Consider the following 26,065-nt stretch of genomic DNA (forward strand, 5'->3'; position numbering starts at 1 on the left):
TTTCTTCTTCGTCTCCGCTTCGCTCAAGAGCCTATTCAGCCGTTCCATCATCTTCTCCACCTCATCTTCGTCCACCTGCAGGCTCTTGCCATCGGAGCTGACGGAGGCCCTGGAGGAGGAGGAGGTCAGAGATGACTTCCTGATGCTCTCAGGCACCGGCTCTTGCTTTGGTTTTATGGACAGGACAAAGAGGAAAAAGCCGAATATGGTGAGGCACAGAGACAGGATCCACACTTCATCCATTTTTTCTTCCTTGGCCGTTGACTTGAACGTCCTCCTCTATAGCGCCAAGAAATAAAATGTAAAAAAAAAAAAAAAAAAGCTGCCAAAAATTCACAATTTCTATGAACAAGATGGAGGTCAGATGTCGCCTTTAACCGACGGCATAAAAATATCTTGTAGAATATAAATCCAAAAACGACGTAACAGGTAGGTAAAGGGCCGATCCCAGATGGAGGGGAGGATTAGTCCAGGTTCCTTATGATGGTTGTCACTTTCCCGTGTGTTTCTTATCCAGTTTCTTATACCTTTCCTGTTAACCCCCTCTTCACACACTGGCCGTCTGCAGGAGACTGTGGCTATTTACTGCACATAGGGCAGGGCTTGTGGTACCCAGGGGCGGTGATTGGAAGGGCAAGCTAATACCCCCCACCTCCTTACATGAGGCCGGGCCATAGAAAAGACCAGATCTTGTTAGTGCACGCTATATATAACAGATGTTCGCTGTGTTATGGAACTACAACTCCCATCCTGTCCCAGGGAATTGTACGGTAGCTACACAGCCGTAAATCGTTGCATTCTGGTTTTAGGTTTATAAATAATTGTGGCATAATAATTTACAGAATTAAATATTGGGATGTATCAATCAGCCGTAACATTAAAACCACTGAGAGGCGAAGTGAATAACGCGGATTATATGGTGACAATGATGCCTGTCAGGATGGGAAATCACAGGCAGCTAGTCATCATTCAGTTCTTGAAGCAGGAAAAATGGTGAAATGTATAAAAATCTGGGGTACAATGATAAGGTGTAGGTGACTTGGGCAGAGCACCTTCAGAAGAGCAGGTATATAGTGGTTAGAGAAGAAAGAACGGAACCTTACATACCCAGATTCAGTACAAACTTTTTGAAAAGTTCGTGGCAAGTTCTTAAAGATGGTGGCAGCACAATTTAATACACAAAGAAAAAAGGGGCATGCTCACCTATCTGCGCTCCTCCTATGAGTCTGCAGTGTATCTTGCCGCCTCCAGCCCGCTCAGCCAATCACAGGACAGCACTGTGGCCAGTGATTGGCTGGGTGGGCTGTCACTCTTGTCTCAGTCAGGAAGTAGGGGGTGGCAGCTCGGTACATAGGGGGAGCACGGACAAGTAAGTATGATGAGCGAACTTGCTGAACCGCACTAAAACAGTTACACGACTGCAATTGTTTAGCTGCTTTAGTTCAGTCCATTTAAGGTACAATGAGGATGAACCTGAACTTTAGTTCGGCGAACTTGACGAATTGAACTTTAGAAGAGTTCGCTCATCTCTAGTTAGTACCTATCCAAGGAAGTACAGCTAGTGACTGGGGCGCCCAAGGTTGTTTGCTGTGTGTGTGGGTGGGGGTGAAGGCAAGCCCATCTGGTCTGATCCTACAGGGCTGCCGTTAAGTAAATTGCTGAAAATGTTTCTGCTGGCTGTGACACATTTGTATCAGATCACACAGGTCGATCACGCTTTTGTGTAAACTAAAAAAAGGATGCATTTTGATTCGTTGGAAAAATGGATCAAAACGGATGCATGTAAACAGATGAAAAAACGGCAGATATATCTTCCCTCCTGATGTAGATGAAGACATATAAAAAGGGAAAGATCGATTCACCAAAAGGTTCTCACCGCTAGGGTGCCTGGTGTGTGTAGTATGTTGTGAAAACCAATCCATGCCCTGTTTAGGGAAGTAATAGTGTCCTGCATAAAGTAGGTTTCCTGAATACTGATAATGGTAGGTAACTAGGAGAGGAGATACTGGAACATAGCTGTACAGCATCCGTACATCTCAAGATATATAAGTTACTTTATCAGCTAGCAGTAATCATAGGACCAACATTATTCCCATACACCCAACACTCCCCATCCAGACAAAGACATACGCAGTAACAGGACTGAGAGCAGTGTGCCAATAACTCAGAGAAGGATCCTAACCATAATGGCAGTACTTAGTGTGGTCACTGGATGGCAGCAGAGTACAACAAACTGGATAAATGTTCTGTATTCTGAGAAGTATCAAATGTAGCTTTAGGTGAGCAGGTGAGGACCCCAAAAAGTCTCCAAAAGAGCAACAGCCAAACCTTCTGACATCCGTCCAGATAAGCCAGACAGAGTGGGGGCACCAGCCCGCCATGGAGTCCAGATTTTAATGCAAGCAAGCAGCGGTATAGAAAATGGCCACCAAGCAGTGATGTACCTAACATGATGACAGACCACACAGCTGCTATGGGGCCTGAGCGATAAGGGGCCCCTGGCCCTGGCAAAACATGGTCTGCCCTTATGGAACGCCTCTTACCCCCTCCCCCCCCATCACAGCAGGAATGCACCACCTATCACCCCGGGAGGTGACAACAACCCTCCTGATCACAGCACTCACCTGGCTGGCGCAGTGTTCCTGCATTCTATTAACTTTCCTGGCTAAGTAGGGTTCAGGGATGTCACGGCACTGACAGCACAACCCCCATGGGGGCCCAATACAGTTTTTTGCTATGGGGCCCCATTCTAGCTACACCCCTGCCACCAAGCGCACATTGTCCCACATTTACTAAAGCTTAGACTAGACAATATCAAAATTTAGACGTATTAGGCCGCCCCCTTTTTTCGTACAAGGCCGGAAAGTGTCTAAAATGCACAATAAATGTGGAGAAAAGTCACACTTTGTGTGACACTTTTTCAGTTAAATTCTGCCAGACATATTAGTAAATCTGGGACATTGTTTATCCTTTACTCCTTCTGGAAGGTGTCAGCCTTAAACCCCTATGACACGGGCCGACATAAAGGAGCAAACAAGTGCTGTCAGCTCCTCGTTCCCCGCTCGCTGTTGCCGCTATTACGCGTGGCGTCCAGGGGAGGCCACGGGGAGCTGCAGGGGGAGGCTGCCCGTAGAGGATAGCGGCGGTCTGCAGCCTCCTATTCCATGGAGCGATGGCAGCAGATCGCTGCTATCACAGTCCTTTGTCTTAACATGTAACATGTTGAAAGACAAACGACAGCAACACTCAGCCGGCATCTCATGTCGGCCGATCGTTGCCTTCTATTACACGGGCGATTATTGGCCGTAACAGCCAAATACGTCCGATCTAGGCCAGGGATGGGGAACCACCGGCTCTCCAGCTGTTGCAAAACTACAATTCCCATCATGCCTGGACAAGCTAAAGCTTTACATGATGGAAGTTGTAGTTGTGTAACAGCTGGAGAGCCTGAGCCTGACCCCTGTGGAAGGTATCTGTAATGTACTGGCAGGCTGCTATGGCCACTGCATTATCAGGTCACCCATCCTCTCCCTTGTATAATCTCTCCCCTATAATAACATGTCACCCATAGAGATGCTAGGGGGGGTGGTCTCCGGTCCGGGCAGGCTGGGAGTTGTAGTTTCCCCCGTCCTACAGAGAGCCGCCCCTCCAGCCCTGACCCCCCTGTATTCCCAGGACTATGCCGGACTCTGACGGAACTGCCGCTCCGCTCTCTGTTTCCACACGGGGAACAAACGGCGCGGACTGTGCGGGGGAGTGAAATCACAGGCGCACCGCGGTAAGCATGCCTTGTCAGGAAGGTGCGAGTATGCCGGCCTGACATGTATGTATATAGTGTGTAATGTATGTAATGTATGGTGTGTGACTATAAGTGACATGTATGTATATAGTGTGTGTATGTAATGTATGGTGTGTGACTATAAGTGACATGTATGTATATAGTGTGTAATGTATGTAATGTATGGTGTGTGACTATAAGTGACATGTATGTATATAGTGTGTGTATGTAATGTATGGTGTGTGACTATAAGTGACATGTATGTATATAGTGTGTAATGTATGTAATGTATGGTGTGTGACTGCAAGTGACATGTATGTATATAGTGTGTAATGTATGGGGTGTGGCTATAAGTGACATGTATGTATATAGTGTGTGTGTGTGTAATGTATGGGGTGTGACTATAAGTGACATGTATATAGTGTGTGTATAATGTATGGGGTGTGATGATAGTGTGTAATGTATGGTGTGTGAATATAAGTGCCATGTATGTATATTGTGTGTGTAGTGTAGTGTATGGGGTGTGACTATTAAGTGCTATGTATGTGTGTATGTATATATATATATATATATATATATATATATATATATATATTAGTGTGTGTGACTGACTATAGGTGCCAGCATGCCGGCTGTAGTGGAGGAGGGGCCCCCAGCAGCTGTATACATCCTGTAGTGACTGCTGTATATAGATCATGTGATGTGGTTTCTCTTCTCAGCGCTGATATGAGGCGACGAGAGGAATAATACTACAGAGACATGGAGGAGGTGAGGAACTATAAGGACTATGATAGTACAGGGCTTCATAAGAGTTATACAGACACCCCCAAACTACCTCTAAGTACATACAGACCCCCAAACCACCTCTAAGTACATACAGACCCCCAAACCACCTCTAAGTACATACAGACCCCAAAACCACCTCTAAGTACATACAGACCCCCAAACAAGATCCCCTCAATACATTCACACCCCAGACCTCCCTATATAAACATACTCCCTGAACACGACCCCCTAAATAAAAATATACCCCAAACATGACTCCCTATATAAATATAGACCCCAAACAAGACACCATAAATAAAAATAAACCGTATAAAAACAGACCCTGTAAATAAATATAGTCTCTATAAATAACTACAGACCCCACACAAGACCCCCTAAATACAGTCACATCCTGGACCTCCCTATATAAATAAACTCCCAAAACAAAACCCCCTAAATAAATATAGACCGCAAACAAGACCCCATAAAAAATACCCCAAACCTCCCTGTATTAATACAGACCCAAAACAAGACCCCTCTAAATACCTTTACACCCCAGACCTTCTTGTATAAATACGGACCCCCTAAATAAATTCACATCCCATATCTCCCTTTATAAGTATATACTCAAAACAAGACCCCCTAAATAAATATAGACCCCAAACAAGACCCTCTAAATACATTCACACACCCAAGCCCTCCCTAAAAAAATACAGACCCCAGGACAGACGCGCGAAATACAGACAAGACCCTCTGAATTTGTACAGACCCAAAATATGACCCCCTAAATACTGTCCTTATACAAGGACCTCTGGAATATATACAGATAAGACCCCCCCAATATGGCCGTAAGTGGGGCACAGTAATGGCTGCATGCTATTTGAGTGCTGTGGGTTTCTATCCACATGTGTGAGATCTTTGTGATCCAGATCCCGTCATGTATTGTCCTGGCGGTCTGAGGATGTGCAGTCTACTGCAGCTCGGTCTGTGTATAGTCCTGTATATCGCAGACACTGGCCTCACACTGCTGAGTTGGTGACCTGCAGTCATAGGAACAGCTTTCCATGACCGAATCTCTCATATGTTCAACCCTCAGGCTCCTAAGGGGACGTTTGAAGATGAGCTGGAATGGTGTATCCAAAAGCTGGAAACTGGACTCCTGCGCCATAGTCCAACACCAACGCAGGGTAGGTGATCGGTGTGTGATGGGTCTCTAGACTCTGATAGAGTATCGCATCCTGCAGAGGCGAGAATGGGCTAAGAGAAGCTGCACTGATGGAACGACGCCCCCCTGTGGTCCTGTAAATGTAGTAGCAGAATACAGTGTGCTGTGTATGGTCATCTGTATTCTAGCTGTGGGATGGGCTGTCATAAAACAGCATATATGTCTGCTGATGGGCGACAGGGAATCAAGCAACAACATCCTGCATAACCCCTTTTAAATTTTTGAGTTAAAGGGAATTCATGAGATTTGCTGCCTTATTCTTCATAGAGTGACCCTCTAAAACTGCTGCGGCAGGAGGAAAGAGAATGATCTATTGATGATGTTATTTCCACAGTGGCAGAGGCTCAGCGTATACTACAGCTCCTACGCTCCCGGAAAGCTCCCTTTGTGAAGAAGAGGAGGGTGATGAGCCAAGTGTTTGGAAATTACCGTCTTAAGATGGCGGAGGAGAGACGGGCGCAAGAACAAGCAGGTGAGTGTGGGAGCTGGTTAAAGGGCTTGACTGAAATGTTTGCACGGTTTGTGTCCATGGCCGGGTTTTGGTGTTGCAGAGGTACAAAATTCAACGCTGCTATGGGCTCTTTGTGGAATAAAAGTAGACCCAATCAAAAGATAGGTTATATAGCAAGGCAGATGGAGGTTTAAACTCTGAGGGTGGCTTCACACGTACCAGATTTGCAACGGATTTCACATCTGTCCCGCTCAGCCAATCAATGCACAGCCTCACCGCAGTCACTGATTGGCTGAGCGGGAGTAGGGAGCCTCAGATGCAGCTGCAAGGTGGAGCTTGTATCGTATGCTGAATGAAAATTCCAGGATTCGCAGTGGATTTTGCTGCAAACTCGCAGCGTCGAATCGGCTGCAAATCCGGTACATGTGAAGCTACTTAAAAACTATAAATGTACCTTTCACATGAAAAACTAAACTCTTGATATGCTATAGAAACATCAAAAGTTTTGATCATTCAGGTTCTGAGTATTCAGACCCTGATCGATTGCTAGGAGAAGCTGAGAGAAAAGCACATGGATGAGCACACCTCTCTCTGCTCCTAACCAAGGCACACCCTTACACTATGAAACCAACTGGGTTGGCACAGAGCTGAAGAGACTGGTTTTAGCGGGCACTTCTCCCAACCCATCAGCTCTCTGACCATTTAAGGTTCCCATTAGGGATGGTACGAACCCGAACCCTCGGTAATGATTCCCACTGTCTGCCCGCTCCATGCAGCAGGCGGATCCAGCGGGAGGACCGCCTGGAAAACTGGGATACAGCCATAGCCTGTATCCCAGTTTTCCAGGCGGTCCACCCGCTGTATCCGCCTGCTGCACAGAGCGGGCAGACAGCGGGAATCCGATGCCGAGCATTCTGGTTCATCCAAACCCGAACCTCGGCGGGTTTGGACCATCCCTAGTTCCCATTGAAGTAAACAGGTTTATCTGGACTGCTTAGAGCTGTCGCTTCTGTGGCAAGAGAGCACCATGTGTGGCCTATACTCTCTTGGGGAGTAGGCCTAAAACGACCCCTTCTCAGTTTTGGATCAGACCCCATATGCTGTAAAGATGTACTCCGGGCAAGTAACTGACACACTGACACTCCAGTCTGACACAGTGCTCTCTGCTGCCACCTCTGTGCATATCAGGAACTGTCTAGAGCAGCAGCAAATCCCCATAGAAAACCTTTCCTGCTCTGGACAGTTCCTGACATGGACAGAGGTGGCAGCAGAGAGCACTGTGTCACACTGGAGAGAATACTCCACTTCCTGCAGGACATGCAGCAACTGATAAGTACTGGAAGACTAGAGATTTTTAAATAGAAGTAAATTACTAATATAGCTAATATGGCTTTCTGAAACCAGTTGATTTAATGAGAACCCATTTAATAAGGCTTATTTATTAAAACCTATAAATAGAAAGAGTAGTTTCATCCACAGCATTCACTTACTGGCAACTTCCTTTCCCTTTAAGCTAATAATCCCCCAGAAGCCACCATTCAACAAGTGACTGCTCGGGATATCCAAAGTGTTGCGTATAGAAAGAGTTCAAAGGATGTACAGAGTGGCGCTGGGCCCTGTATCACACGTTCTAGCGGTGATTTTACCTTCAACTTCTTCCCTGAGCAAGAACATCAGGATACAGAGGGTAGGCCTGAGGAAGCAATGGAAGGCCATACCAACCCACAGGTTAGCCAGGAAGGCAGGGCTGTATGTTTAGATGGCGGCCCAGAGTTCACCTTCAATTTCCAGATGACAGATGAGGCGTGCTGCACTTCAGAAGTTTCTGTTACTCCACTGTCCACACATGACTCCCTAGGTGACCACAGTGGCAGAAACCATACAACTCCAGCAGTTGCACATGTAAGTTTATCCCAGGCCTGCTCTAGCTCAGACAATGCAGCCAGAAACTCTAGGGATATGGCTGATCAGACTGATAAAGCTGTAGAAGAAAATACTGCAGAGTCTCCAAAGAAGAAGAAAAAGAAAAAGTCTAAGAACGTGTCTGCTCAGAGCAAAGTGGAGGAAGGTAGAGGAATCACTGAGCCAGGCCCACACCAAGAGGAAGAACCTAAGGGACTAGCAGAGAAAAAGTCCAAGTCTAAGAACGTGACCGCTCAGGCCCAGAGCAAAGTGGTGGAAGATAGAGGAAGCACTGAGCCAGGTCCACACCAAGAGAAAGAACCTAAGGTAGCGGCAAAGAAAAAGTCCAAGTCTAAGAACGTGACCGCTCAGGCCCAGAGCAAAGTGGAGGAAGGTAGAGGAAGCACTGAGCCAGGCCCACACCAAGAGAAAGAACCTAAGGTAGCGGCAAAGAAAAAGTCCAAGTCTAAGAACGTGACCGCTCAGGCCCAGAGCAAAATGGAGGAAGGTAGAGGAAGCACAGAGCCAGGTCCACACCAAGAGGAGGAACCTAAGGTAGGAACACAAGGGATTTAAGAGAAGAGCATGCATGGGCTGGTGCCTGTTGGAGCACTATTATTGGGCAGGATTGGTATAACTATGCCTCTGGCAGGAAGTATGGGTCCTGACCCCAAACCATAGCAGCCATAGTCACTAATACTAAGCTTGTTTCCAAATCTGCCAAACCCAAAAGGTTCTGTGCACGTGGCTGTATTCCAGCAAATGTTTAGTGCCAAGGATGACATCTGTACCTGGCACTAAATATACAACACCTGCCCTGCATTGGAATAGGCCATGAGCACAGAGGATTAGTGTGCAGGTCAGGCCATGTTCACACCTCGCCAGACTTTATAGCAAAAACGTATGAGAAAAGGATGCTGATGTTAGCCTGATGTGTTTCCGAGGGCCCTGTTAACTTGTATGGGCAGTACGTAGTAATTGTGTAGCTACGTTCTGTTCATTTCACAGTGTTTGGGCAAAACTAAAAAGTTTGGCAGACTATGCTTTTGAGTCATGCACAAAAAAACGTATGCGTCCGGGAAATGGATAAAAAGACCACATCCTGCCCATTCAAGTCAATGGGGCCATAGGCAACACCCTGGGCTAAAGTCAGCATCCTTCTCACATAGGTTTCTAATGTATTGCTTGGTGTGGGCCAGAAAACGAGGTGTGAACATAGCCTTATAGAGTAACCTCACAGTCACATTCCTAATATTGCTTTGTACAGGATAAGAAAAACATGGATGCCATACCTGGCAAAATAGGCAAATGAAACAGTGCCATACCTGTCTATAGGTTGCATGTGGAATTGCAGATTAGTCAATAGGGTTCGGCTGCAGGAACACACATGACTTGTGGCAGCTTTCTTCCAGAAACAGCACCTCTCCTGTCCTCAGTTTGGATGCGGTTTTGTAGTTCAGTTTCAATGAGGTGAATGGAGCTGGATTGTAATACCAGACACAACCTGAGTACAGGGGTGGTGCTCTTTCTGCGAGAGTGTAGAAGTGCCTTTACTAATCCTGAATAACCCCTGTAAGTAATGTTGTGCCTCTGTATCCCCAGTCAGGAGCTGAGGAGCTGCGGAGGGAGCTGGATTGGTGCGTGGAGCAACTTGAAATAGGACTACAGCGTCAGAAGTCTACTGCCAAACAGGGTGAGAGTTTACCGCCGCTCACACTAGTTCTACAGTAACAGCCTATTTTTAAATCTTTATTTAAATATTTTATCCTTACTTACATTTCAAGACAAGAAAAACGCCATATCACAATGTATTACAACAAAATTACCTCTCCCTTCCTCCCTCCCCCACCCCAAAAAAAAAAATAAAAATAAAAATAATAATAAAAAAAAAAATATAAAAGAATGAAAATAAATAAATAATAAAAATAAGTATATAAAAGAGGCAAAATCCAAACCACAAATATTTACACTTTAAATATCTTCCATTTTTCTTTCTAAACATTAACCTCTCAGATTTTCTCTCTGCCATTGATTCCCATTACATAGACATTGAGTTGATCTTTCATTGGTCTATTCCTATACTCAATTACCATAACATTGTACAACCTTCCAGAGACTGTTTCGGAGGCCCCCCCCCCCACTCCCCTAATTACCCCCTACTAGTTATTTACCCATAATGAAATCTAGACAACCCCAAAAAAGTAGAAAGAAGAGCACAGAAGAGAAAAACCCTCCTCTAATGAGAGAATCCTATCTCCCCAAGTTGGGCCGGAGGACGGAAGGACACGGACCCACAGGGTCGCAAGGTCAAGTCAGGTCACCATTCTGACGCCAGGTACCCCCAGTCACTTGAAATACACGTTATAACAACTATTAAACTAAAAAAAACAACAAGTACATATACGCATATATATAGGGGATCTTCACTCCGAGGCAGAAGTGCATATATAATGAACCACTAAACCCCGTTGTTACTCCCCCTTAAATCACACTCCAGCTTCTCATTATTAACCTTAACTGATATCAATAATAGTAAACTCCCAGACTCAAGGGCATCACTTCAAGCCCCGATCCATATATAATGAACCAACAGCTCTCAGTATCACCCCTATTATGCTTTAACCGGAAGTTATCAACTGATATTAAAACGTACTCATTATTTAAATTTCTTAGGTAATCAAGCGTCACAGGTCCATGGCTCCTCCCATAGTATTCCGCTCGACCTCACGCCTCCAACTAGGCCACTACCACCCCGTCCCCCTTCCCCCCAAAGCGGGACCAGACCCCTCCTACACCCCTTATCCCATCATTATGCTCTTTCGGGGGTCTCCGATCCAGTCTCCAGTTCACAATCACCAAATCCTTAAATCACTAGGCTTTACCTCTTTTCACAAAAAAACAAATAAATATAAAAATAAAAATAAATAAATAAATAAATTTATTTTTAAAGTAATCTCCTCTCACTCCCTCCCTCTCTCCCACCCCTCCCCTATTCATCACTTATATCAATACCCTCCTCATTCATCCATACACCCCATGTTTTTTTAAATTCCTGAACTTTCTTACTTTTGTTTGCTTTTATTTGTTCAGCAATTATAACTCTATACATCTCCCTTCTCCACTCCCCTACTACCAAGGGCTGTGGTGATTTCCACTTCCGTAGGATGCACATCCTTGCTGCAAAAAGAGCTTTATGCAATACCTTTTTTTTTTTTAACAGAACATTCTAATTTTGTTAGATCAGATAGCAGATATAGTCCGGGATCTTCACCGATCTCAATCTCTAGTTTGTTTTCTATCACACTTTTAATATTACTCCAATATCGGTGCAATTTCGGGCATCTCCACAATAAGTGTAACAAATCCCCACCTTCGCCATTACAACGATTACACACATCAGTTTGCCGGAATTTCATTTGGTATAATTTTTTCGGTGTATAATGAGCTCTATAAATAATAAATAACTGTGAAATCTTGTGACTAGGTATTTCACTACACCACCTAACTGCTGAAAATACATTATCCCAATTTACATCTTTCTGATCCATATCCCTTTCCCACTTTTCTTTAAATCCCATGTGCCTTGTGACTTTACTATTTTCATCATTTTTCTTTAATATCTTGTATATTCTCCCTGTGATTGCCTTTGTGGCTTTAGTCACATTCTCCCCAAAAACCCTGTGTTTTTGTACCAAAAAAATAGTTTTATCCTCTGTACAGTTTATCGCATGTGCAACTTGCATATATCTATATAAGACCAATGGTATATCCCCATACTCGGTAATAAGTGTATCTAGTGATTTCAACTCACCCTGAACATCAAATAATTGCGTTACTTTAGTCACCCCCCATCTCCCCCAAAATGTGTAGTCACGTATTTTGTATAGTTGTGCAATTTGTGGATTCCCCCATAGCGGAGTGAACTCTGTACTGTGAATTAAATTAAGCATTCTTTTTGTACCAAACCAAACTTTACTCATCATATACCATAATGGCTCAGTTCTTCTACCAAATCTAATTCCGGTCTCTAAAATAGTAGGCAAATCCGGTAGGAAATTATTACAAGTTCTCTGCCATTTACCAGTGCAATCAAACTTATGCCACCGAACTATATATGCCATTTGTGCAGCTAAGTAGTACTTATCAAACTCTGGTAGTTTTAGTCCCCCCTTGTCCCTATCCTGAGACAAGGCCGCATACCCAATCCTAACTACCTTACCACCCCATATCAAGGTGTTACACATCTTTGTTATTTTTTTAAGGTGTTCTTTATCTATCCATATAGGGCTGTTAGATATAACATATAAAATTTGGGGCAAAATCACCATCTTGACCAAACTTACTCTTGCGGCCATACCAATAGGTAGTCTATTCCAAACTCTGATCTTCTTATACAATTTATCTATAACAGGAAACAAGTTTTCTTCTAGAAATTGATTTAAGTCAGTCGTTATATTAATACCAAGATATTTACAAGGTTCACCCGGCATAATTACATTTAGTCGGCCGCATATACCCCTATCCTCTTCTGACAAGAACATAACCGATGACTTTTGCCAGTTCACTAAGAACCCTGAAAAGCTACCGAACTCATCAATTAAACTCATGACCCTAGCTAGAGATGACTGGATGTTAGAGACAAAAAGCATTTTCTCGTGCGTCTTATTGGGGGACACAGACACCGTGGGTATAGGCTGCTGCCACTAGGAGGCTGACACTAAGAAAAAACAAAACAAGTCGGCCCCTCCCAGCAGGCTATACCCGCCCACTGGCACTGAGCTAATTCAGTTTAGCTTAGTGTCAGTAGGAGGCAGACGCAGGTCTGGTTGCTCCAGACCAGTTTCTGCTTGTGTTTTTTTCTGTAAATTTAACTCTTTCCTTTTACAGGTCGGGGCACGGTGGGTCATTTAAAGACTCACCCTGATCCCCCCCTCATGCAACCAGGGCACAGACCCTAACTGGAAAGGGGCTGTTTACCCTAGGTTGCCACCGGCCGGACCCAGCGCCCAGGACACAGACTAGCCCTGCTGTCTGTTTGCTCCTTATGCGGACTTGCTCCGCCAGCCCCTGCCCGCCCAGCCCCCCAAAGCTGGGCGGGCAGGGGCTTCCGGCTCCCGTGTCCCCCGCGTCCTCTTGCGGCGTTCCGGTCTTATACCGTCACCGCATGCGGGGGTCGGGTCCTGGGATGCCGGTCTTGTAGTTGCCGGGTGCGGGGCCTCCTCTTCTCCTACGGGCCGCGACTTCCGGGGTCCGGCCCGTGACTTCCGGTTTCGCGGCCTCCTCTGTCCGCACGCCGCTCTTCCCGGTCCTTTTTTTGTATTTCCCGCGCGCGGTCTTCTTTCCCGCGCGGGCCGACGCCTGACGTCACCACGCACGCACGTGACGCGTCACTCCGCTCGTGACGCGCTCCTGTGCAGCCCGGTCGGTACAGCAGACTGCAGCTCCCCGGTCGCAAGAGCCCTCATTCTGTGGGACTACAGCCCCCAGCCTGCCGTTCCTGGCCAGCTTCTTCTGCTCATCTTGCCCTCAGCAGCCGTCCTGTGCCCTGACCGGACCTCGGCCTTTTTTTGTCCGGATTTGTCTGGTAAGGCCTCTCTGGGACTCTTATGCCTGGTTGTCTTTTCTATTACTGTCCTGAGTTTTTCACTGTATGTTTTTCTGTTATTCTGCAGGCTTTTTGGTTACTTCTTAGTCTCCAACAGCTGCCTGCCTGAAGGAATTCACTAGCTGGCTGGTTTTTCTAATATAGATATATATATTTAATTTTTTTCATTATGTCTGACTCAAGATCTGAATCCACACGCCGCCAGCATCCTCCTCCTTCCTCTGTTACCTACTATTTCTGTACGTCTTGTAACACTAAATCTGCTTCTGGCCACTCTCAGCCTCTCTGCGCTGCTTGCTCCATGCAGTCCTGTTCGTCTTTGTCCCCTACTCAGGACCCCCCACCGGAGTCTGAGGAGTCTGCCCCGGCCTGGGCGCGCTCTCTCTGCCAGTCAGTGTCGCAGATGGCTCAGTTGTCTCAGTCTGTGGCGGCCGCCCTCGACCGCCTGTCTGCTACTTCTTCAGCGCCCGCCCAATCCCGACCGGCAGTCAGTGGCGTCCGTCCCGGCAGGAGCCGCTCCCACAAGCGTCCTCGCCGTGCCTCTTCTCGCTCTTCCTCTGGCTCCCCTGGAACTAGCCTGGCCCCCACGCATCTCTCTCCTAACAGGCGATCCCATTCGCCAGGAGATCTGTCGGATTCAGAGTCGGTTTCCAACTCTGATCCTGAAGATGTTTCTCACGCGGCTTCCACTGTGGACAGCCTTGTGGCCGCAGTCCGCGATACCTTCCAGTTGAAGGATGCTCCGGACCCATCGCCTGCTGATGAGGTCTTTTTCCATAAAAGCGGCCACCGTGTCCGCAGCACTTTCCCCAGTCACAAGGAATTTGATGACCTGTTTTCCAAATTTTGGAAGACCCCAGACAAGTGTTTCTCTAAGCCTAAACACTTGTCGGTTCTTTATCCTTTCCCCGAAGACCTCGTGTCTCGCTGGTCAGGTCCGCCTTCTGTGGATCCCCCGATCTCTCGGCTGACCAAGGTCACGACTCTTCCGCTGGACAATGCGTCGTCTCTTAAGGATTCCACTGACAGACGCACTGAGTCCTTAGCTAAGTCAGCTTTTGAGGCCGCTGGCTCCTCTCTCCTTCCCACACTTGCTTCCACTTGGGTGTCTAAGTCCATTTCTGTGTGGGCTAAGCAACTGAGGGACGGCCTTACATCTGGCGTATCGGCCGAGGACTTGGCCGACCTCGCCCAACAGGTTCAGGACGCGGCTCAGTACCTCTGTTCGGCTTCTCTGGACGCTGCAGCCTGTTCGGCTTTTGCATCGGCCAATATTGTAGCCATTCGCCGGTCCTTGTGGCTTCGGGAGTGGCGGGCTGACAACGCTTCCAAGCGTTCTCTCACCAGTCTTCCTTTTGCGGGCTCTCGTCTCTTCGGGAAACGTCTGGATGACATAATTTCCGATGCCACGGGGGGGAAGAGTACCAATCTTCCCCAGCAGCGCCCCAAGCGTCAGGATCCCCGTCGCAAACCAGGCTCCTTTCGTTCCTTTCGGTCGCTTCCGCCGTCTCGCTCCGGAAAGTCGGCGGCCCCTCAGAACAAAAGGTCCGGTTTCTCTAAGAACCGTTCTTCCTGGCAGGCGCGATCTGCCGCCTCCCGCCCACCCTTTAAGCCTGGCACCTCCAAGCCCTCCTCCTCCTGAAGGTTTTCCTCCACCCGGATCTCCTCAGGTGGGCGGCCGCCTCCTGTTGTTCCGGGAGGTCTGGCTTGCTCATGTTCAGGACGCCTGGGTGCGAGAACTGATCTCACAGGGTTACAAGATCGAGTTCGTTTCCGTTCCCCGCGATCGTTTTTTCCTTTCTCGTCCTCCCAGGTCCCCTGCCCTGGCGGACGGTTTTTTCCAGGCCATTCCTTCCCTCCTCTCGAAGGGAGTGATTGTTCGCGTCCCTCCTCTTCAACGGTTCCGCGGGTTCTATTCGAACCTATTCGTGGTTCCGAAGAGGGACGGTTCGGTGCGTCCGATTCTAGACCTCAAGCGTCTGAATCGTCACGTCCGACTATCTCACTTCCGGATGGAGTCCCTGCGTTCTGTGATCGCATCTCTGGAGCCAGGCGAGTTTCTTTCTTCGGTGGATATTCAGGACGCGTATCTTCACGTGCCGATTTATCCTCCTCATCAACGTTTCCTGCGTTTTGCAGTAGGGGAAGAGCATTATCAGTTTGTGGCTCTTCCGTTCGGCCTGGCTTCGGCTCCGCGGGTTTTCACGAAGACCATGGCGGCTGTCATGGCTCTTCTTCGGGCTCGAGGTGTCTCAGTAACTCCTTACTTGGACGACATACTCGTCAAAGCCCCATCCAAGGACCAGAATTTAGAGAGCCTCCACATCACCCTGGATACGCTCTCCCGCTTCGGTTGGCTGCTCAACCGTTCCAAGTCCTCCCTGGTCCCTGCCCAGTCCATCGTTTTTCTGGGGATGCGGTTGGATTCAGTACAGGCCCGCGTTTTTCTTCCAGAGGACAAGTTGCAGTCCCTTCAGGCCAATATCAGAGCTCTTTGCAGCCACCGCCCTGTGTCCATACGTTCCTGTATGAGGGTTCTGGGGAAGATGGTGGCGTCTATGGAGGCGATCCCTTTTGCCCAGTTTCATTCCCGCCCCCTGCAGCTCTTCCTGCTGTCACGGTGGGACAGGTCACTCCCCTCTCTAGATCGGAGGGTGAAACTACCGGCTCGCCTCCGCCAAGACCTTCAGTGGTGGTTACGGTCTCCGAGCCTCTCTCTGGGTCGCTCCTTCCTTCCCGTTCATTGGCAGATTGTGACCACCGATGCCAGCCTGCGGGGCTGGGGAGGGGTTTGGAACGATCTGACGGTTCAGGGAACCTGGTCGGCCAAGGAAGCTTGCCTCCCCATCAACATCCTCGAACTGCGGGCGATTCGGCTCTCCCTTCTGCACTGGCAGACACAGCTCCACGGTCTCCCCGTTCGGGTGCAGACAGACAACGCCACTGCAGTGGCTTATGTGAATCATCAGGGCGGGACCCGCAGCAAGGCCGCCATGATGGAAGTGGCGCTGATCCTCTCCTGGGCGGAGGAAACCGTGCTTGCCTTGTCCGCTGTTCACATTCCGGGTGTGGACAACTGGATGGCCGACTATCTGAGTCGTGCACGGGTGGATCCAGGGGAATGGACCCTGCATCCCGAGGTGTTCTCCCAGATCTGTCGCAGGTGGGGGACACCGGATGTGGATCTGATGGCGTCTCGCTTCAACCACAGACTGCCGAAGTTCGTCTGCCGGACGAGGGACCCTCTGGCTCTGGCCTCGGACGCCTTGGTGATTCCCTGGCGTCGGTTCAGCCTCCCTTACATCTTTCCTCCGCTCCCGCTTCTGCCGCGGGTGGTGAGAAAGATAAAGTCGGAAGGACTTCCGGTAATCCTCGTGGCCCCGGACTGGCCACGGCGCGCCTGGTACACGGATCTCGTGAACCTCGCCGCCGACGTCCCCTGGCGTCTACCAGACCGACCGGATCTTCTCACTCAAGGTCCGCTCTGCCACCCGCGTTTAGCCACGCTACGTTTGACGGCGTGGCTGTTGAAACCTGGATTCTGAAATCACGTGGTTTCTCTGATGCGGTCATTAGGACCATGATCAGGGCCCGGAAGCCTGCATCGGCAAGGATTTATTATCGTTGTTGGAAGGCTTTCCTCCGTCACTGTGAGGCCTGTTCTGCGCCTCCACTTCCCTTTTCTCTGGCGCAACTCCTGGCCTTCCTCCAGGCAGGTCTGGACGCAGGCTTAGCTCTGAGCTCTCTTAAGGGCCAGGTTTCTGCCCTTTCAGTTTTTTTCCAGAGACCATTGGCGTCAGTTCCTCAAGTCAGGACTTTTCTCCAAGGAGTGGCGCGCATTGCACCTCCTTATCGGCACCCAGTTCCCCCGTGGGATCTGAATCTCGTCCTGGATGCTATGCAGTCCCCTCCGTTTGAGCCCCTCCGGGAAGTGCCTTTGGCCATCTTGTCCTTTAAGGTGGCTTTCCTGGTGGCGGTTACGTCTGTCCGGAGGATTTCGGAATTGGCAGCCCTTTCTTGCCGCCCTCCCCTGCTGGTGTTGCACCAGGACAAGGCGGTACTTAGGCCCGTGGCTTCTTTTCAGCCCAAGGTGGTTTCGCCTTTCCACCTCAACGAAGATATTGTTCTTCCCTCTTTCTGCCCGGCCCCCTCTCATCCAAGGGAGCGCGCGCTCCACAAGCTGGATGTGGTCCGCGCCCTGCGCATCTATCTCTCCAGGACAAAGTCTCTTCGACACTCGGACTCACTCTTTGTCATCCCTGAGGGTCCTCGAAAGGGGTCAGCAGCGTCTAAGGCGACCCTGGCTCGCTGGGTCCGCTCCGCCATCGCTCAGGCTTACCGGAGTAAGGGTAAGTCGCCCCCGTTCCTGATTGCAGCTCACTCGACTCGTTCGGTTGGGGCTTCCTGGGCCATTCGTCATGGGGCCTCAGCTCTTCAACTCTGTAAGGCCGCCACGTGGTCCTCGCTGCACACCTTTTCTAGGTTTTACCGTGTGGACACGTTTGCATCGGCCGATGCGAGTCTGGGCCGCATGGTCTTGCAGGCAGCAGTGGCTTCTTCCTCTTCTTAGCTCCACTCTGTCTCTTCCCACCCAAGGGACTGCTTTTGGACGTCCCACGGTGTCTGTGTCCCCCAATAAGACGCACGAGAAAGGAGGAGTTTTTACTCACCGTAAACTCTCTTTCTCGTAGTCTTCATTGGGGGACACAGCACCCACCCTCTGTTGTCTGATTAAGGTTGCCTGTTGGCCTGTGTTGTTTTTCAGATTTTGAGTGTGGACTGTTTTTTCTTTATGGTTGTTTCGGCTCCTCCTACTGCTTTTTCACTACTGAATTAGCTCAGTGCCAGTGGGCGGGTATAGCCTGCTGGGAGGGGCCGACTTGTTTTGTTTTTTCTTAGTGTCAGCCTCCTAGTGGCAGCAGCCTATACCCACGGTGTCTGTGTCCCCCAATGAAGACTACGAGAAAGAGAGTTTACGGTGAGTAAAAACTCCTCCTATATCGTCTGCAAACATAGACACTTTTTCTTCCCTATCCCCATATTGGAAACCAGTAAATTCCTTATTTTCACGAAGGGCAATGGCCAAAGGTTCCATAGCCACATCAAAAAGAAGGGGGGAAAGAGGGCAGCCCTGTCTTGTACCTCTAGAAAGAAAAAAAGCAGATGACATTTGGGAGTTTACTAATACCCTCGCGCTTGGGTCTCTATACAACAACTGAATCCACTTAATAAATTCATCACCCAAGCCCATCTTCCTCAGTACTGCCCATAGGTAATTCCATTCAATTCTATCAAATGCTTTAGTAGCATCGAGTGTAATGATGGCCTTACCTCTGGGAGACTGGCCACCCTCCTGAATATTAGTAAATGCTCTCCTTATATTCCTATATACCCCCCTCCCTTGAATAAAGCCAGATTGGTCTTCATGGATCAGCAGACTCATGACCTTATTCAAGCGATTTGCCAGAATCTTAGCTAACACTTTAGCATCAGAATTAATTAGTGATATGGGGCGATATGACTCTGGGCTCCGAGGATCCTTCCCTTCCTTGGGAATCAATGTAATGATCGCTTCTCTCATTGATTGGGGCATATACCCTACTTCCAAGGAATAATTAAAGACTCCCAACAACTCATCCACAATCTTACTTCCCACTCTTTTATAGATCTCAACAGGGATTCCGTCGGAGCCCGGAGCCCTACCATCACCCATACCACCCAATGCTTGAAAGCACTCAGCCCTAGTTAGTGGAGCATTGAGTATTTCACGTTCTTGTGGTGACAAACATGGCACCTGGAACTTATCTAAGTAGGCCATTATTTCCTCTTCACTTTGGTGACATTCTGATGAGTACAGGTTAGCATAATATTTTACAAAAGCTTCAAGAATTCCTTCAGTTGTTGTAACTATATTATTGTTATCTTCTATAGTGACAATAGAACGCTTATTTTTTTGGGTTTGAATAATTCTTGCCAGGTATTTACCTGGCACCTCCCCCTCCATTCTATATCTTGCCTGCAGAAACTGATTTCTAATTTCTACACTCCTAATCCTTTCTTGATCCCATCTTGCCCTCTCCAACATCCAGTCATCCCAACTCTCTTTTGTTTTTTCGATTCTGAATCTACTTTCCTTCTCATCTACTACCTTATATAATCCTTCGATTTTCCCTCTATTTTCTTTTTTTTTGGCCGCTATTCTGTGGTGTAGTATTCCCCTTAATGTAGCTTTATATGCATCCCAAACAAAATCTGGTTTTGATGATCCTTTATTAACGTCAAAATAGTTTTGGGTTAGTTCTACAGTAACAGCCTAGTTAAAGGGGACTTCCATCATTATATTGATTAGGGATTTCTAATATAAGAAATTACCTGATATATAATTTTTTTTTTAAAACCCCTCCCTTCCCCCTTCGTAATTTACTCAATAAATTATGTCCATTCTTCTTCCTGCTCGTACATCACATGACCCATCCCAGACTCTTCCCTCCACACCCAAAGAACATACAAGCAGGGATGACACCACTACAGCGTTGTCTGCAGTAGTGAAGGGGAAAGCCACTGCGCTCCCTGAGGATTTCATTGCATTTCCATAGATAATGGAGAGAATGGGTGCAATTTTGCATGTGCATGTAAAAAACTTTTCATGTGAGCAACGGAGGGAGGGGCTAACTATTTAAGAAAAAGTTCAGACAACCCATAAGAGGGGCGGGTGATTCAAGTCGCATCGTGGAGTAGCATTAACCTAATTTTCAGCTTCAGCTAAATAGTATTATCTTAGTATAGATATATGTTTATCCCAGGCAGGTTTACATTCACTTAAGGCCCTATTACACAAGACTATTATCATCCGTATTCGGCCGATAATCGTCTTGTGTAATAAAAGCCAACGATCAGCCAACATGAACGATGTCGGCTGATCGTTGCTGTTGTTTATCTTTCAACATGTTGAAAGACAAACGACTATGATAGCAGCGATCTGCTGCCGCCGCTCCGTGGTGTAGACCGCCGTTGTCCTCTATAGGCTGCCTGGATGATCTAGTGATCTGCACTCACCCACTCGCTGCTGACATGTGTAAAGCGGTGGAAGCGAATGGAGAAAGAGGAGCAAGCAAGCACGGACATCGCTCCATGTAATAGGGGCTTTACTCAACTACCTGATTACCCTAATATCCTTCTCCTCTGAAGTCTTTACTAACAGAACTGCTGATATGATACTCTGGTAAAGGAGTCCTTCCTCCCCAGTGCATTATTTTACGTATGTGTTCAGTTGCCATCACTAGGGCGGACCATACACTCCTGGCCTCCTATGCTAGCCATATAAAACATAGCTGATTACTTGTGCTTTCTTATAACTCATAGAACAGTAGATTTCCCTCTTTATCAAGGAATAAAAAAAAATGGCTGATAGGTATCATGTGTTCTTCTCAAATCCTACATTTTTAATGAATATTGGGGGAGATTTATCAAACATGGTGTAAAGTGAAACTGGCCCAGTTGCCCCTAGCAACCAATCAGATTCCACCTTTCATTCCTCACAGACTCTTTGGAAAATGAAAGGTGGAATCTGATTGGTTGCTAGGGGCGACTGAGCCAGATTCACTTTACACCATGTTTGATAAATCTCCCCCGTTGTGTTTTCCGCACAGTGTACTATATAATATAGTTTTTGTGTATGCTTGATAATCCTTCTCTGTACTTTTGTATATGTCGGCCTCATGGGCAGTGGAGGAAGCGTTACGCGCTATTAAGACTCTGCGTAGTGAGAAAGTGCCATTAGTAAAGAAGCGACAAGTCATGCGAGTAATGTTTGGCGATTACCGTCACAAGATGGAAGAGGAGAGGATCAAACAGCTGAGACTGATGCAGGCCGGTAAGTACCAGAACATGTAGTCAGATATGGATGAGGACTTCACCTGGTTACAGTGTCTGAGGTCTTCATTGTGTCTGCTGACACTATAATGGTGCATTTACACAGAGAGATTTATCTGACAGGTTTTTGAAGCCAAAGCCAGGAATGGATTTGGATGAGAAATCTCAGTCTTTCCTTTATGACCTGTTCTCTGTTTATAGTCTGTTCCTGGTTTTGGCTTCAGAAATCTGTCAGATAAATCTGTCTGTGTAAACGCACCATTACTGACTACGAGGTTTAGGCTGGGACTGGGTGATCGACAGCAAGGGGTCTCCTCCGAGTTATACAAACAAAATATCTTGTGCCACTTGCTATGTATTTTTTATTACAGATGAAACTCGGCTGTTCAGGAAATAGCCATGTTTTTTTTTTTCAAATTAACTGGTGCCAGATATTTGTTATTTACTTCTCTTTAAAAAAAATCTCTGGTCTTCCAGTACTTATCAGCTGCTTTATGTCCTGCAGGAAGTGGTATTCCTTCCAGTCTGGAGAGCAGGAGAGGTTTTCTATGGGGATTTGCTACTGCTCTGGACAGTTCCTGACAAGGAACTGAAATAAATTACAAATCTCTTTCTGGCACCAGTTGATTTGAAAGAAAAACACCTTTGGTGAACTACTCCTTTAAAATCAGTGGTAGCAAAGTCACATGCGAACTGCAACAAAATTCATAAGAAGAATTCCTTTTGTGATGGCCATGTCGCAGTTGCAATGCAACACCATTCACTAACATTACATGCAACCTCATGCAATCTTTGTATCTTATAACTAGAGACGCCATGTTTCCTTTAACTCCAGTGTCGCTGTCACCCTTCAAAAAAGTTGACATTTCAAAAGTTTTGATCATTTAGGATCTGGGTGTTCAGTGCATTTACTCAGTACTTTAGGTATAGACTTTCTATAGAGTCCATCTTGTGTAGCAGGACGAGGAGAAGTGCGAAGCCGGGCGCTCCTCCTGTTCTGTTTTAGTGATTGGTGGGCGTCTGAATACCTATGGGGACATTAACAAAGCGTACGCCAGGGAGAAGGTGGCCCCTTCTCCCTGGAGTACGCTCCGCTCGCCCCATGGGTGGGCTGGCGGAGCTTGCGGGGTTGTGATAAGGCGGGGAGGAGGCGTGGCCTCCTCCCGCGTCTCGAACAGGCGTAAATCATGATCAAAATCTACACCTGCTGGAAGCCTCTTAGTGAATCCTGCTGGGGAAAAGGGGTCGGGGCCTTATTTTAGACCGGTGTACTTGTACGCCGGTCTTCATAAATCACCCCCCAGACACCAAGTGATCAAAACTTTTGACGTTTTTTTTTTTTTTTTTTAAATTTAATTTTTTTTAGCGTGACATTTAGAGATGAGGGAGTCAAGGTTGGGGTTTGTACAAACCCGAACCATCAGCATTTGAATCACGCTGTCTTTCTTGGGAAGGTGGGAACAACCCAGGTCCTAACTGGAAAACAAGAATACAACCCATAGGCGGGACTCGAACTGTCTCCACTTTTCACACAGAACGGGAAAACGGCGGGATTCAAATGCCGATCATTTGTACTAACCTGAACCTCGGCCCGGCTTGCTCATCTCTAGTGACGATGACACTTCAGAGTTCTGTTCTGGATGATTCTATATACAGTGGTGCCTTGGATTAGGAGCATAATTCTTTCCGGGACCGTGCTTGTAATCCAAATCTACTCTTATACCAAAGCAAATTTTCCTATAAGAAATCATAGAAATGCAGACAATTGGTTCCACACCCCAAAAATAATGATTCATTATTCTGAAAAACCTGTAAAACAAATGAAACAAACATTCAGAAACAGCAGAATCTGTGATATTATAAGTTACTGTACAGTAATAGAGAGGATGGGAAACACAAGGGCGGACAGAGACTGCAGGGAGCATGAAGGAATGAGCAGGGCAGATGTGGGCACATACATGCAGCGCTCTCTGTCCGGGGAGAGAGGGGTTACAGCTATGGAGAGATTACCTCCACAGTCCTGTCCCCTGATGTAACCCCCAGCCTGAATTGGATCTGCTATGATTTGGAATGTGAGGGAGACTTCCTGGGTCAGAGTACACGACTGTACACGATGCAGAACATGCCCCTCCTCCACTCACGCTCCCACCCAGTATAGGGAGCTCTTACACCAAAGCAATGCTCTTAAACCAAGTCGCAATTTTGAAAAACTGTGAGCTTTTAAATCAAAACGCACTTAAACCAAGTTACTCTTAAACCAAGGTACCACCGTAGTTTCTTTATAAGGATTGGGCTTAGCTTTTTCTGACACAGAGATCTAAATCCCTTGTACAGACAGTAGGATTATTCTGTCATCAGCCACCGCTATGGGACGCATGCTGCATCTTCCAATTTAATAAGAAATCTGTATGCTGTAAGGTGACTGTTTATCTCCCTGAGAGTAAAGGAATCGGGCATGAAGACACACCTGACCATTCTCTCTCCTGACATCTGGGGAGAGTTGGGAGGCCTCCATACATGTTGGATGTTTGGCTGACTTCATGGTAAAGAATGGCCAGCTTTAGTCTTCCACAATACGTACACAATGAATCTGCAGCAAAATCAACGTGGGGATTTTGTCACAGATTTGCACAGGATTCCACATATACACCAAGGGTTAATTTCAGGGCCTAATGCACTTTGTACAATACTCCTGAGGCAGACTTATATGTGTTCCCTGATGTAAGCCCTGTTTGCCTGATGGGCAGGATTGTCCGGGCAGCCCATAAAAGATAGCTGCGGTGTGCTGCCACCGCTCCTATTCCACGGAGCGACTGCAGCAGATCGCTGCTATCAAAGTCGTTTGTCTTTCAACGTGTTGAAAGACAAACAACGGCAAGGATCAGACGACATTGTTCATGCTGACTGATTGTTGCCTTCTATTACACAGGACGATTAACGGACGATAATCGTTTCATGTAATAGTTCCTTTAGTCATACTGGCGTGAGGCATGGGGGCGAGTATTCATGTCAGACAGGTGTACTTGTACACTGGCCTTGATAAATCCCCCCTCTGTGTGATCACGGCTTTTGACTGTATTCTTATTTTCTACAGCTGCTAAATCGGCAAAGATGACCGAAGTGACTGCGACTGCGAGACAGAACAGCAGCAAGGTTTTCCGGAAGAGTAATCACACATCCTCAAGAAGTGCCGCACCTAGTTTGGCTGCTCCTGCAGACGCTCAGGGGTCCTCCGATACAACAACAGGACAGTCGCCTGCCACTCTGCAAGGATTCACCTTCACACCTTCCCAGGAGGCCTTCTGCTTTAACTTCTTCTAATTTGAAGAAGGGCTCCACAGGGCGGCCATTTTCTTGTGGACTAATTTGCACTTATATGGCCGGGGTGGGAGGAAATAATGTGCCTTCACATGGACAGCTGAACAATAAGCCAATGAATGAGAAATTGGTATTATTGGATATTACACAGTGTATTATATACATTTTTAGTTTTTTTTTAGCTATAAATGGAAGGTGTTTTTTTTTTCTGGATATAACGCCTATTTATGCTGAATAAAATGATACAGATATGAGCGTCCCTGAGTGTGTTTGTTTCTCTCCTGTGGGATTGGGCATTGGGCTCTGTTCACACCATTGTGATGGTTTATGTGTCTTACTCTGCACTATGCTAATAAGTCATCATGTAGTTCACATGAAGTCAGCTGACCCAAGACAGGCCACTACATCTAACACAAAGGTGTCAAACTCAGGCCCTCCAGCTGTTGCAAAACTACAATTCCCATCATGCTCGGACAGCCAAAACTAAAGCTTGTCTGTTCAAGCATGATGGGAATTGTAGTTTTGGAGGACCTGATTTTGACACCCCTGCTGTAACACATTAAAGGGGTTATCCAACATTAGAAAAACATGGCCACTTTCTTCCAGAGACAGCACCACTCTTGTCTCCAGCTCCGATGTGGTTTGCAATTAAGTTCCATATACTTCAATGGAACTGAGTTCCGAACATCACATAATCTGGAGACAAGAGAGGGGAAAAAGTGGCCATGTTTTTGTAGTGCTGGATAACCCCTTTAATGAAACTCCATTACCAAACCTACACCCATACTGGTCACGAGAGTGGCACTGTCCCTGGAAGAAAGTGGCCATGTTTTTGTAGGCTTTTAAAAGATATGAAAAGAGTCAGCCTTGTGATCACATGACCCAGTTATAGTAATGAAGCGCATGGGTGCTACCGAGCTGTACGACTAGTGATACAAGTGCATGATATAGGCAAAAAAAAACTGTAATGTCTTAAAGGGGTTATCCAGCACTACAAAAACGTGGCCACTTTTCCCCCTACTGTTGTCTCCAGTTCAGGTGCGGTTTGCAATTAAAAGGGGTTATCCAGCGCTACAAAAACATGGCCACCTTTTCACCCTACTGTTGTCTCCAGTTCAGGTGTGGCTTGCAATTAAGCTCCATTTACTT

General features: G+C 47.1%; 1 protein-coding gene across 3 annotated transcripts; it reads left to right on the top strand.

Annotated features, from left to right (window-relative positions):
- The first annotated feature begins 3,732 nt into the window (after positions 1–3,732).
- On the top strand, positions 3,733–25,164 carry C9H8orf33 (chromosome 9 C8orf33 homolog). Of its 3 annotated transcripts, none has more exons than XM_069984193.1 (8): positions 3,733–3,778; positions 4,498–4,546; positions 5,640–5,730; positions 6,103–6,240; positions 7,733–8,676; positions 9,724–9,814; positions 21,453–21,599; positions 24,693–25,164. In XM_069984193.1, exons 2-8 carry the CDS (start codon positions 4,538–4,540, stop codon positions 24,917–24,919), a joined length of 1,647 nt encoding a protein of 548 aa, XP_069840294.1. In that variant the 5' UTR covers positions 3,733–3,778; positions 4,498–4,537; the 3' UTR covers positions 24,920–25,164. The 3 variants fall into 3 exon arrangements, with proteins under 3 accessions (XP_069840294.1, XP_069840293.1, XP_069840295.1); XM_069984192.1 differs by lacking the exon at positions 3,733–3,778 and adding an exon at positions 3,781–3,823; XM_069984194.1 differs by lacking the exon at positions 3,733–3,778 and adding an exon at positions 3,783–3,800.
- The last annotated feature ends 901 nt before the right edge of the window (positions 25,165–26,065 follow it).

The sequence above is a fragment of the Dendropsophus ebraccatus genome, chromosome 9 (assembly GCF_027789765.1).
Source record: "Dendropsophus ebraccatus isolate aDenEbr1 chromosome 9, aDenEbr1.pat, whole genome shotgun sequence".
Taxonomy (NCBI): Eukaryota; Metazoa; Chordata; class Amphibia; order Anura; family Hylidae; genus Dendropsophus; species Dendropsophus ebraccatus.